At 40.3% G+C, this 14,050-nt stretch overlaps 1 protein-coding gene across 2 annotated transcripts in view; it reads left to right on the top strand.

Annotated features, from left to right (window-relative positions):
* Window positions 1-14,050, top strand: part of POLR3B (RNA polymerase III subunit B) — a 145,742-nt gene that overhangs the window by 106,300 nt on the left and 25,392 nt on the right. For both annotated transcript variants that reach the window (XM_064283661.1, XM_023539140.2), the window contains 4 exons: window positions 1,570-1,779; window positions 4,037-4,195; window positions 5,914-6,031; window positions 7,719-7,861. In XM_064283661.1, coding sequence (XP_064139731.1) covers window positions 1,570-1,779; window positions 4,037-4,195; window positions 5,914-6,031; window positions 7,719-7,861 — 630 coding nt within the window. The remainder of the gene's footprint in view (window positions 1-1,569; window positions 1,780-4,036; window positions 4,196-5,913; window positions 6,032-7,718; window positions 7,862-14,050) is intronic.

The raw sequence follows: 14,050 nt of genomic DNA, 5'->3' as shown, positions 1-14,050 counted from the left end.
GATTCTTTAATTCACTTGACATTTATTGAGCATCTACAGTGACTCTGACAATGTGCTAGGCGCTCATCTCTTTGGTAGACCCTACGTATTTTATGATTCCTTTTTAGTAGTAACCGTCAAGGAATGCCATATCATTTTTGCTGTTGGAATAGGTTATTTTTATCTTTAAATTGAAATCACCATTGATTTAATGACATGAGTATGAAGAGAAAAGTAAATGTGGAGTTTTGGTATCTGCTTACTCTACGGCATACTCCATTAAATGGCACAAAGGGATGGGGCTTGTGGGTATGGTATATGTGTGTGTCACTACAGAAGCATGTGCAAGAGAGAGAAGCTTAAAGCTGCCTTCTTTCTCCTAACACTAACATCTGTTCTCAGCCACTCAGGGGAAGAAAAAAAGATAAACCTAGAAGTTAAGGAGCCGCAGTAGCCCACATTTAAGCTCCACAGTAGGGCAAGCCCGGCTTTCCCAATTTTAAGGTTTCTGAGTGTGATCAACGGTTTGTCTGCAAACCCAAGAGAATAAAGAGTTGGCCCATGAACCCCATTCAGTGTGTTTCTACAAGGAAAAGAAAGAAGAGGTTAACATTCTGATTCCATTTTCCAACTGACAGTGACCCAGTTACACCCTTCCCAGGACCAATTAGGTGGAAAGACATTTGCTAAGTAGGGAAGAGCCAATCTCTGATTGGACTGTGCCCTAAATTCCTTAAAGGAAGGGACCATGCCTTTCCCCATTTTCTCACCTGTGTTTGGCACGAGAAAAAAGAACCCTGTTGCCTTCGAGTGGATCCTGACTCATGGTGACCCCGTAGAACAGAGTAGAACTGCCCCACAGGGTTTCCAAGGCAGTGATCTTTTCAGAAGCAGACTGCCGTCTCTCTCCCACGGAGCAGTTGGTGGGTTTGAACTGTGACCTTTCTTTTGCTTAGCAGCCATCACTTTAACCACGGCACCACCAGGGCTCCTTTGGCACATAGTAGGTCTTTATTAACTCCTTAACAAATGAATAAATCCACTCTTCCTTGCTTTATTCACTTGAATTCTTTCTTCCTTCCTTCTTCATTCTGTTCTTTCTTTTCCCTCTTTACTTTTTACTTAGTGCTTTGGTAATTGATATCTTTTATTGAAATGTGTCTGTCCCACCGTATAAGCCCCTTGCATGTAGACACTGGGTGTTATTCTCCAATTACTTTTCTCCAGCAACTGGAATTATGCCTGGAACATAGTAGAACCAAATACAGAATTTTTGACTTACTGGTGAAAGTAACCAGTGGAAATTAGAATCCCTCAAAAAGGATCAATTGTGTAAATAAAAAAATTGAAATTATTTGGATTCGTGTACCCTGCATGTGATTTTTCTTCTTTGTAGGATTTTAAGTGTTAGTGAGAAAAACTGCTTTTAAAAGTTATTGGCCACTCTGACGGTATTGCTTTTGAAATGTTTGACCTGAAGATTTCTTCATTTTAATTAACGAAGTTAACGTGTTCATCTCTGTACTCATTGCTACCTAATTATTTCACATAATAGAATGTCGCATTTCTTTTTCTCTGATATCCACGAAGGTACTATTGGATACAACCAGCGGAACAGAATTGACACTCTCATGTATCTCCTCGCATATCCACAAAAACCCATGGTTAAGACAAAAACCATTGAGCTGATAGAGTTTGAGAAGCTGCCGGCTGGACAGAATGCAACGGTTGCTGTCATGAGTTACAGTGGCTATGATATCGAAGATGCTCTTGTTTTAAACAAGGCCTCCTTGGACAGAGGTGAGTGGGTTTTCAAATCTCTAATGCCGAACATGCCTTCTGCAGAGTTCGGTATAAGGATGGTTCACGTAAAAATCACTTGGAGTCAGAACACGAATATCAGTTTCAAGCAATTTGAATGTTATAATATGCAAAAAGGAAGTGGTCATGCTTTGGCATTGGCTTTTTTTTCCACGTATATTATGCAATTCGTAAAATGCAGTCCTGAGAATCCTTTTTTTTTTTTTTGTCTGTGTTGTTTTACTGGTGACTTGAGACAATTCCACAACAGTGGAAAAATTTTTCAGAATTTATTTTCTAGCAAAAGTTAAAGAAATGAAGTCAGTTTTTAAAAATATATCTAATGATGTATTTAATAAATGTATTGAACAACAAACTTGTTTGAAAGGCCAGCAGCAAGATTTAGATATAAAAGGCTACTTTTTATTGTAGATCTCAACTCCATAATCTTTAAGCTTTTTTTTTTTTTAAACTAGATGATAAGTGTTAAAAATATACATACACAAACCCTGGCTTGTAGTTTTTACTCTTTTCTTCTTCTGTTTTTTGACAGTTTAGTTTTGCAAGTCACCGCTTCAAGGTTTGTTAGCCATCACCTGATCTGATTCTGACTTCTCTATTCATAGTCTCTATTTCTCTTCTTTCTCCCTGGCATACCCACTCTGCCGGCCCCTTCCCTCCTCGTAGTTGCTAGGCAGCCGTAATAGCACTCCTAGACATGTGTCTTTGGCATTAATGTTGGCTGCACTTAATTTATGCCTCTTTTTTTTCCTCCAAATGACAACAGCCATGCTTTAAAACTAGATGTTTTCCTTTCTGATTAACTGGTAACGTTTATGTGGAAATCTGAAGACTTTGTGATGTCTGTCAGAAACTCCACGGCACAATTTAATGATCTGAGTGTACTGTCCCCAGGCTTTTAAGCTACCACCTGTAAATAAAATGTCTATTTACACTTAAAAGAAAACACTCCTGGATTTCATGCAGTTCAGAGTCACACTGCAGCGCGTTGCAGTTAATGGCCATCATAGGAAATGTAATGTTTCCAAACCAGCTGGCTTTCTGAGCTGCGTTCGTTAACACCAGACCCAATGTACTAGGAGCCAGGATGACCGCGACCTTGCTCGAAGACACACATATACCTTCATCAGTTACAGAAGTGTCTTGTATTGTCCCAGAGTTGCCTTCATATTTAAAAAAGTATTTTAGAACACTGAGATTTTACTTAGGAATCCGCTTTACCTGGTTGATTTTCTAAGCTCACATTCTTAGATTTCTTAAAAGAGTTCTGTTTTTGGTGGAGATTCATAAGTGAAGGCTTTTACAGCTGTGCACTTATATCTTCAGTAATAGCTGTTTTCTATGTAAGTGAACTCTGTCATGTCTCAGTATATCCTAGGGGGATTAGGGAGAAAATCTAGTTTTAAATAACTGCTTAGCCAAAGAGAGAAAAGGGGGGGGGACAGAAAAGCAGCCACAGAATCTTGGGAAATAATATTTGGTGTTGAAGGAATGACAGCTCTTTTGGGTAACTGTATAACTGATGAGGATTTTTGAGGGATTCTGTGGTTGACTGTTTTGTCCCATCGGAAGGTTTTTTTGTCCATTGTTGCACATTTTTCTTACTGTGTAGATCGTTGGTTGGTCTCAGGACTTTTCCCTTATCCACTAGATAAATGTGGTCAAAAAATATAAACAAAGTAAACTCTTCAAGGGAAGAGGCTGACTGTCTGACATTAAAATTTCTTGTTTGCTTGTTTGGGGCTCCCTCTGAATGGCCAAATTAGAAGAAGAAAAACTTTCCAGAGAGGATAATAGAAGTTTCCCACCAAAAGGATTTATGCCAAGAGTCCTGTGTAAAAAGTCAGTGGACTTGGTCTAGTCTTAACTCTGCCACCAACTTGCCGGGTGATGTTAGCTACTGAACTGCTCTGGACCTCACTCTTATCACCTGTAAAAGATGGGTGATTTCTAAGGCCCTTTCCAATTCTAACATCCTGTGGCTGTATGCTCTGAAGGACTTACATTGTCACTTTTTGACTTCTCTCACCTGTTTCCAACATGGCAAAGTGTGTTCCATGCTAAAAGAGGTGGTAGAGATTCCAGTGTCTATATGGACAGTAGATAGGGGAGAAGTCCTTGAGCCAGTTCTTCAGATTGTGACTTGGGTTGGTTTTGAATTGAATAACACAAATCAGTGTTTTCTTGTAGTTTTGTATTACTGGTGGTTGTGATATACATTTTTGTTTTGTTTTAGGGTTTGGACGTTGTCTCGTATATAAAAATGCTAAATGTACATTGAAACGATACACTAATCAGACTTTTGATAAAGTGATGGGGCCCATGTTGGATGCTGCTACGAGGAAACCCATCTGGAGACATGAAATTTTAGATGCAGATGGTATTTGTTCTCCAGGTAAAAGCCTTTAAAAACATTAAACATTTTTTTTTGAGTTTATGAAAGTTATTCAACAATATTTCTGAATATTTGGTAAATAGTGCAGGAAAAAAAATAGCTTACACAATACCACTATCCTATCTCAACCAGTGTGGTAAGTTTTGATGTATTTCCTTCCAGTCCATTTCTCTATGCATGTGTTTTTCTATTTATATATCTATTTTAATTATAATTTCGAATCATATAAAAAAGTTACTTAAGAGATATATGTCGTATAATTATATAATTAGAATAGGGTCATGTTCCAGCATCTACACTAGTATGTTATCATTTGTGCATTTAGCTTATAAACTGACATTAGAATCTTCTGCCTAAAAGGCGTGACTCTGTTGTAATTACAAACTTATATTAACTGTGTTGATGCAGCCCACAGTACCCACCCATATGGGTCTTACAGGCTAGTGTGGGAGACATTGATCAAAGAATCACACATAAGCAAATGTCAGATTACAACCAAGTTAAAGAATTGTATAGATAGCTACGAGGCCATTTTATAGCAGGAGGATTTGACCTAGTCAGGAAGATCAGGTTAGCCTTTCCCAAGGAAGGGAGCTGAAATTTGAAGGATAAGTAGGAGTTAACTATTAACTAGTGAAAAGGGAAGAGGAGTGTGTTCTAAGCAGCAGGAAAGGTTGTGTAAGGGCCCTGGAGCTTGATAGCTAAAGGCCCTGAAAGGACAGTGTGGTTAAAATGAAGAGAGCACAGGAGAGCATGCTGAACGTGTTTGGAGAGACAGAGAGGTAGGAGCCAGACTGAGCAAAGCCCTACAGCCATGTTACTGTTGTCATTGTGATCCTAAAAGGCATGGGAAACCACTTAAGAATTTTAAGTAGATAGGTGTGATATGATCAGATATAGATTTTGAAATGATTGTTCTGACTATAGTGTGGAGAAAAGATGAAAAGGGAAACAAAATAGAAGGGAGAGCAGCTGATAGCTTCTTGAAGTAGACCAGGTGCCCAAGGACAGGGGACTTGTTAGCTGTGGTAAAGGTGGAGAGAATGAGCTAGCTTGGAGAGGGAGCTAGGAGGGGCTACCCACGTGACTGCGTCATAGATGGGGCCTGGATAGTGAGTGCTGTGTCAGCGGTGGCACCATGAGGCACACAGGGCATGGCTCCCCCTCCCCCTCTCTGCCTTTGTTTCTTGGAGAATTTATCTCACTTGTAGCCCTGCTCAGTGTAACTGGGAAAACCACTGCTGTGACGAAGCTACAATAGTTGGTCTTTGAGCATACCATGAAAAGACGCAAAGCAAAGATGGCAATAGAAGGGAAATCAGAGAAAGAGAAAGAAATATTTTTATTTCCTTATTGCCCAGGTTAGGTTGGTGGTGACTTATCACTGATTGAAATAACTGTTAATAAAATAAACATTCCAAATCTGTTCTGATACCTTAAAAGATATATGAAATTGCTACATACCTGAAATAAGGCTTTTCTTGTTAATGTGGACCTTAAATCAGTTTCTTGATTTTATACACACTATGATCTTAATCGATAACTTTTTTAACGGCTTGCCTTGTTGAGGTCTAGTTCCTACTCTATGCATTTTTTTTTTTTTTTCTTCCCTGTCTGGATTTCATGGACCAGGTCTAACCATAATAATTTTATGCCCCAATAATCTTCATATTCCACACAAGATAACAATGTGTCCAATACACTTCTCTTTTCCCTAGGTGAGAAAGTCGAAAACAAACAAGTACTTGTAAATAAGTCCATGCCCACAGTGACCCAGATTCCTTTGGAAGGAAGTAACATACCACAGCAACCACAGTACAAAGATGTGCCCATAACGTAGGTATCGGTTAGGCCTTGCGGTAAAACATAGAAATGCAAAGAAAACGAATGAAGAGGGGAAATTAGAAGTAGGTCTTGGTGGGTTGGAGCATTAGTAATATAAATTTGGGATATTAATAGTAGTCACAAAAATGGCATGGCATGGAAGATACAACTAGGTTGCAGAGTCATGTAGATCTTCTAACCTGGGTTTGAGTTGTGGACCACGTAGGCAGTGTATTCCAGGTGGAGGAAACGGCAAGATAAAGGGCACGAAAGTATAAAAGTGCCTGGGTCCCTTTCTTGGTGGTGGCTCCACCATCCAGCCAGCCACCCCAACAAAAACCTGACTGCTTTCCTTTATCTGCCACACATACCAACTCACCACGTCCTGTAGGTCCTGTCTCCTTAGCAGTTCTATTATCCTCTCTCCTCCCTCTTCTTGCTTTGGCTGCCTAGGTTCTGACTCTCCTCTACTGCCTGGATTCTTAGTTACTGTTCGCTGTTCTGTCTGCCTCCAGTCTTGCACCTCGCCAAACCTCCCAGACTCTCTCTCTACTATTGCCAGAGTGATTTTTCTAAATTACTCATCTGGTCATGTTATTCTCTTGCTTAAAATCCTTTACTGACACTGTTACCTATGGGATTAAGGCCAAATGAAATGGTAAGACTTACAAGACCTTCTGTGATCCATGGCATACCTCTCTACCTCTTTGTACACTAGGCCCTGTATTTCCAGTAAATTGCTTCTTAATCTCCAAAACATGCCATTCTATTTTACCTCTGTGCTTTTGCTCATGCTACTCTCTGCCTGGAATGCCCTTCCCCTGGTCAGGTCTCAACTCAAAGGTCACCTTCTCTATAAAGCAGCCTGCCCCCTCCTTGTAGGCACTGTCACCCCCAGCCTCCAGCAGGTTGACTTTTACCTGGGGCCTTTATAGTTCTCCAGACAACTGACATTTCTACTGCACTTTCTCTCCTCCTTTATGGGAGTGTAAGTACCTTTAGGGCAGGGACGTGCCTACTTAATCTTCATATATCCAGAGCCCACAAGGATCTGTGAAACCCTGGTAGCGTAGTGGTTAAGTGCTATGGCTGCTAACCAAGAGGTCGGCAGTTCGAATCCACCAGGTGCTCCTTGGAAACTCTATCAGGCAGTTCTACTCTGTCCTATAGGGTCACTATGAGTCGGAATCGACTCAACAGCAGTGGGGTTTTTTGGGTGCAACGATCTGACACATAGTAGACTGTTAATGTTTGTTGTATGAAAAACAGATAAAAGGTAAATGTGTGAAAAAATTAATAATTGGAAAGCTGAGTAGATAAAGGCCATATAAAAAAGTGGTTAAGAGTTGGAGTCCAAAGACTTCAGCTCAAATCCTAGTTCCATTTCATATTAGCTGTGTGTCCTTGGACAAGTTACTTAACCTCTCTAAGCCTTGGTCTTCCTCACCAATAATAAGGGAATAACACCTCATGGGACTTTCATGAAGATTAAATTGCATTGTGCCTGCTTCCAAATAAATTTCCGGTAAATGTTAACCATTCTAAATGTTTAAACTATGAAAAGGAAATTGTAAAATTTGAATTTACTGTTGAAAAATGAAGGTCATCTTTTAGAGCCCCGAATTAAAATGTCAGAATACTCTAGATTCACAAAGGACAGTTTGAAAACTCAGTTTTAATGACCTTCTTTTAACATTAGCTACAAAGGAGCAACAGATTCATATATTGAAAAAGTGATGATATCCTCAAACGCTGAAGATGCCTTTCTGATCAAAATGCTGCTGAGACAGACTCGGCGTCCTGAGATTGGAGACAAATTCAGTAGTCGTCATGGGCAGAAAGGTAAATTGTATCATTTCGCAACTTGTTTATGAAACTGTACTGAAATATTTATCACGTATGTGAGAAATATTTTATACCTTTCCCCTGCTAAAAAAAATTGTTTGAAAAATTATATTGTTGTCAGAATTATTCCTGTTTTATTTTTCAGATTAACCTGTTTATATTTATTTTTTTCTTTGTATTGTGCTAAAATATACGTACCATAAAGTTTATCATTTTAACCATTTTTAAATGTTCTGTTCATTGGCATTAAGTACATTCACAATGTCATGTAACCATCACCACCATCTGTTTCCAGAACTTTCTCATCACCCCAAGCAGAAACTGGACCTGTTAAGCAATAACTCCCCATTCTCCTCTCCCCCCAGCCCCTGGTAACCTCTAACCTACTTTCTGTCTTCAAGAGTTATTTTTTGATAGACAGTGCAGTTGTTTCCCTAGGCTATTCATTTCATTCTCCTGAAACTGCTCTGCCCAAAAGTATAATTATAAATACATGTAAAATTTGAATTTAATCTTGAAAAATGAAGGTCATCTTTTAGAGCCCCGAATTAAAATGTCAGAATACTCTAGATTCACAAAGGACAGTACGAAAACTCAGTTTTAATGACCTTTTAACATTAGCTGCAAAGGAGCAACAGATTCATATATTGAAAGAGTGGTGATATCCTCAAACGCTGAAGATGCCTTTCTGATCAAAATGCTGCTGAGACAGACTCGGCGTCCTGAGATTGGAGACAAATTCAGTTAGTTGATGATCTACCTGTTGAATACATGTGGTTGTTCAAAAGTTAAATAATAATACCTTTTTGTTTTTTTAAAGGTATAGCTTTGAAACACGGTGTGGTTTGTTGGGTCATAATATCATAGTTGCCTGTGGTGCAACTGTTAAGCGCTTGGTTGCCAACCAAAAGGTTGCAAGTTTGAACCCACTAAGCGGCTCCACAGGAGAAAGAGCTTGTGATCTGCTCCTGTAAAGATCACAGCCTAGGAAACCCTACAGGGCAGTTCTGCTGTGTCACATGGGGTCACTATGAGTCGGAATCGATGCAGCAGATCATAACGACAGCAGTGTCATAGAATGTCAGCACCAGAAGAAACGTCAGAATTATCTGCCCGTTTATTTAGCAGATAAGGAAGTTCAGACCGTGCATATTAAGCAGGCAGTCAAGGCTACACAGCTCATTCATTGCTGAGCTGGGATTAGAACCCGGCTGTCGTGACTCCCAGCACGGTGCTTTGTCCACTGCGCGTGGCGCCTCTCTCTAGGTGGTGTTTCTCCCTCTGGTCCTGCCAGTGTGCCTCACTGTCATCGCTGACGGTTACTGCTGCTTTTTCATCTATCTGTGGTTTCGTTTTGTTTCTTATCTGCAAGAAACATAACACTCTATCACTGTTAATTAACTCACGATTAGTAGGGTCTTTCTTAGTCAACATTTATAGTATTTCAGAGTAGAAAGTTTATCCTGGCATTTGAATTTTGGCTCTGCCTGCCAGGTATAAGTTTTAAGAATAACAAGCACAAACTCTGTGCCTGGCAATGTTCTCGGCACATTTCATATACTGAATTATTTGATACTCACAACAATCTTGTGCAATAGCTACATTTTACAGGTTATTCTCTGCATTTTACAGATGACGGGCCAGAGGCACCCACGTTGGTGGCAGAACTGGTTTTTGAACCCTGGTATCCTGGTTCCAGAGTTCATTCTGTTAACTACCTACGAGGCTGCCCTCTCTGTGACGCAGTTTGCACTGTGCCTGGCACGTAGTAAATGCTTGAGAAGTGGTGACAGTAGTCATTAACACTGGCCATTATTCATGCTTTTGAAATGTGCTTCACATGAGCCGCTTTCATTCTGCAGTGTTGAATCTCACTTTTGCTTTTAAATTACTAGTGTGATATCTTTTTTTAAATTCCTTGATTTGGGGATTACTATGCATTATATGCTTGCTGATTTTAACTGTTTATTGCCGAGCGAATATATCAAATACTATTTGTTTCATCAAATGAACCCAGCCTGGGTTGCCACTCTGTTGATTAAGCTGTTTCAAATCAAGATACTATTTCACCCTGAGCATCTTTAGTTCCGTTCACATACGCCAGATTATTTTAGTCTCAATATTTTAGAAAGAATTTGTTCCATCTGTAAACGTGCATTTGACACCTGTAATTCATACAGTTCTCTGAGCTGCTAAATTCTTTGCAGTGTTTTTTTTTTTAAATATCTTGAGAACTGCTTACCAGTGAAAATCAAATTCTCTGTATTGAAACTCTTTCTCTTTTTCTCCTTGTCTTGACAATTTCTGAGATGCATTTCTACGTCATTCTAGGGTAACCATAACCTTATTGACTGTCTCTATTCTACTTGGCCTGCACAGGAAGGAGCCTTGGTGGTACAGTGGTTAAGAGCTCTGCTGCTAACTGAAAGGTCAGTGGTTTGAACCCACCAACTGTTCCACGGCAGGAAGTTATGGTAGCCTGCTTCTAAAAAGATTACAGCCTTGGAAACCCTGTAGAGCAGTTCTACTCTGTCCTGTAGGGTCGCTGGGAGTTGGAATCAGACAGGTTTGGTTTGGTATTACCTGGACAAGAGCAAAGTTTGATAGTCTTCTTATCAAATGTTAACACTGGAAGCTTTGCATATAGTAAGAAAACATCTTCATTTGGATTCAGTTTATAAGCTTCCAATACCCAAGTCCTTGGTCGTCATCCCTCAGAGTGTTGTGTGAAGAGTTGAAGGCTGGCCATCAGTTCAGTGATCACCCACTGTGTCCTAATGCCACTAAACTTGTTAAGGGCAGGGACCATGTCCTTGTATTCTCCATAAAGTCTGAGAGAGCTTTTCTCATAGTAGACACTTAGCAGATAGTTGATAATGGTTGAATAAGTGAATGAATGAAAAAATGCTAGAAGGTAGGGGAAGGAAAAGGGAAAAAGGTTCTTTGCTTTTGATAGGTTGACTTTACTCAGGTTTTAATCTGTACACTATGTATGAGTGCATGTATGTGTGTAGCCAAAGCAGTGCTTTTAAAAATCAAACCATACCTGACTAGTACCCATTGCCATGGAGTCGATTCTGACTCATAGTGACCCTCTAGGACCCATAAGATTTCCAAGGCTGTAAATCTTTATGGAAGCAGACTGCCACATCTTTCTCCCCTAGAGCCGCTGGTGGGTTTGAACAGCTGACCTTTCAGTTAGCAGCTGAGCACTTAACCATTGTGCCACCAGGGCTCCTATCTGACTAGTAAAAAGAGCCTCTAAATACAGACCCCTAAGTGAAGCATGTCTGTGTGCTATAACATTTTTTCAAGCCGTTAATATGATCAGGATAATGTTCATTGATGGATGTTGTTTCCAACTTGCAACGATCTGAAACATATCAGAGTTTAGAGAGCTTTTCAGTCTTAGGAGAACTTTAACTTGTACATCTCTATATGAAACTGAAAGAAGTCCTCTTGGGTTTAGGTGACCTTTCGCTTGTACTGAGGAGTTTGTCTTCCCAGTTTTCCTTTTCCAGATGGCTTTTAATCCAAGGGTAAAACCTTCTGATTAGACTTGGTTCCCTTGATAATCCCTTCTCTTACAGCTTCATCCGATTTATTGAAAAGATTGGGGGGAAAACAAACCAACAAACAAACAAAAAATAGGTGGCATAACTTGTAACAGAGTAGTGGAAAGGATTACATAGGACCCTTAACTAAACATTGTTTTTATTTCTTCAAAGTATAATGTTTTGTTAAATAATACATGCATGTGGTTTTTAAAAAGGCCAAATAGTATGAAAAATGTTTTTTTTTGTACTGAAAAACATCAATCCCAGCCATTCTTCCAATTCTACTTCCCAAGAGCAATTTGTTCTCATTTTTACCTTCATATTTCTAAGTAATATCCTTAAACGGCTATGTCTTCATTTATCAATTTGAGACATTACCTATGGATTTCCTGTTATGATAGCTAGGAGGACCTAGCTCTCTTCCCCTCCCCAACTCCCTGTTTCTAGATTTATCACAATTTTTGTTTATGTAATTATTTAGATCACATTACTATGTATTGTTCACTCCCAAACCAAGTAGTTGAGTGCATTTCTTTGTTATGTAGCTTCAGTTTTTTTTTTCTGAAGCTAATAATTATGTTTATTTTGCTTAATTTTCTTTAATTCTTACTACCATTCTTTTCGTATCGTCAACAGCTTCTTAATACAATTTTCCGCATGATCAATAGACAGTCTTCTAGGACCGTTTTTTGCTTTTCCAGAAGATCTCCCTTCTAGAGCCTCCACTCTTGTTGCTCCAAACTGTGGTGGTGGTTCTGGAAGCCAAAGCTTCTAGCCAGTGTGTCAAGACTTGGTAGTAGGTGAGCTGAGAGATTAAGTCCCTCACCCCTCAGGACAGCTGGGCAGAGCCTGGCCAGCTTGTGTGGTTTTTTTTATATTTAGTTTTCTTCTGTTCTTTATTTTGTCTCTATTTCTTGAGAGTTTTTTTTTTTTTTTTTTTTTTTTTTCTCATTTGTTTAGTGTCTGATGGTGGTAGTGGTGGTGGTGGTGGTTGGCGGCCGCTTTTCTCTAATGCCTGCTACATCCTTGAACTAGAAAAAAGCAACTGGAAGCTCTGTGTCCAAAGATGGATAGAACTTGTTAACTTGCTTGTAGGGTAATGAGGCAGTGAACCACTTTTATTGCTGGGCCATTCAGTTTCCACATAGTAGGGTCTTTCTAACTCCTGCCCAAAAGGTGGAACTGGAGTGAGGGTGGGGCAGTGTTTCAGTCTGTGGACTGGCCTTGTGGGAGCCAGCCAGGAGCAGGGGGCCGGAGTGCGAAGTTCCACGTGCAGACTTTCCTTTAATTCCTGTGCATCAGGCCTGTACCTCCCCCTGCCCTCTGTTGTCCTTGCTACTCCTGGCCCTGTGGTTATTACGGCTCTGTTTCTCAAGCAGGAATTGGGAGAGGAGGGTAGTTTCCTGGCTATATGGGGTGGGGTGTAGGAACTCGGGTCGGACAGTCTCTTACAAAGACATTTATTTAAACAAATATTTCTTAAGTGTCTTCTAATTATATTGTACTGTTCTAGGCCCTGGGGATAAGCAGTGAACAAAACAAAGAAAATGGAAATAATAAGTGCTGTGATGGAAAAAATGTATATATGGGAGGGGGATAAGTAGGGAAGCGTGGGGGGGAGGGTTAGTTAGTGCTTGAAATTTCAGGTAAAGTGGTTGGAGAACAATACCTCATTGAGAAGATGACATTTGAGTAAAGACCCCTGAGAAGTAAGGGAGCAAACCCTCTCTCTGAGGAAGAGCATCCCGGGTGGAAGGAAGGCTGGAGCAGGGTGAATGAGGGGGCGAGTTGTCAAGGGAGGAGGTCAGTTATGAAGGGCCTTGGAAGTCACTGTACGGGCTTTGGCTTTTACTCCGAGTAAGAGGGAGTGCTTCTGGAGGATTTTGAGCAGATGAGAGATATGATCTAATGTATTCCAGCTACTAAGTTGAAAACAGTCTGAGGGGAGCCAAGGGAGGCAGCAGCAACACCAGTTAAAAGGTGATTGGAATAACCCAAATGAGAGTTAGTGGTGGCTTGGAAAAGCATAATAGTAGTGGATGTGGTGAGAGGGGATCAGAGTCTAGATACATTTTAAAAGTAGAGCCCACTGGAATTGCTGCTGGATTGAGTGAGTTGAGAGTCCTCCTGCTTTCAGTTCCACTCCACTTTTCACAGTACTTTGTGTCTCTATTTCCTGAGCTTTCCCAGGAAGGGGATGAAGCCTGAATCAGCTCACTTCACCATATCCTCTCTACAGGTAACTCAAGTTTAGCTTTCTTCTTCTGTTAAGTCACTTCCTGTTCCTGCCTCTACTCATCACCTTTCAAAATTGTATAGTTATCTCTTGTTCACTGATACCTCATTGCCTACTTTTTCTCCTTATAGGATTATACCTTAATATTTTTTAACTCCAGTGTTAATGAGGTTTGAGGAAAGGAGTTTGGACTTTATTCTAAATGTGCTGGGAATCCATAGGACCGTTGCATGGTGAGTGTAAGCGAAGGAGTGACAAGGTCTGACTTACAGGTTTAAGAGATTGCCTTGCCATCCATATGGAGAGCATGTTGGAAGAGGGAGCAGGGAGGGAAGCAAGGAGACCTTGCAGTGGTCCAGGCAGGAAAGGAGGTGGCTAGACTAGGATAGCAGC

The sequence above is a fragment of the Loxodonta africana genome, chromosome 4 (assembly GCF_030014295.1).
Source record: "Loxodonta africana isolate mLoxAfr1 chromosome 4, mLoxAfr1.hap2, whole genome shotgun sequence".
NCBI lineage: Eukaryota > Metazoa > Chordata > Mammalia > Proboscidea > Elephantidae > Loxodonta > Loxodonta africana.
Note: the sequence above shows the minus strand (reverse complement) of the source record. Positions and strands in the feature narration are given on the sequence as shown.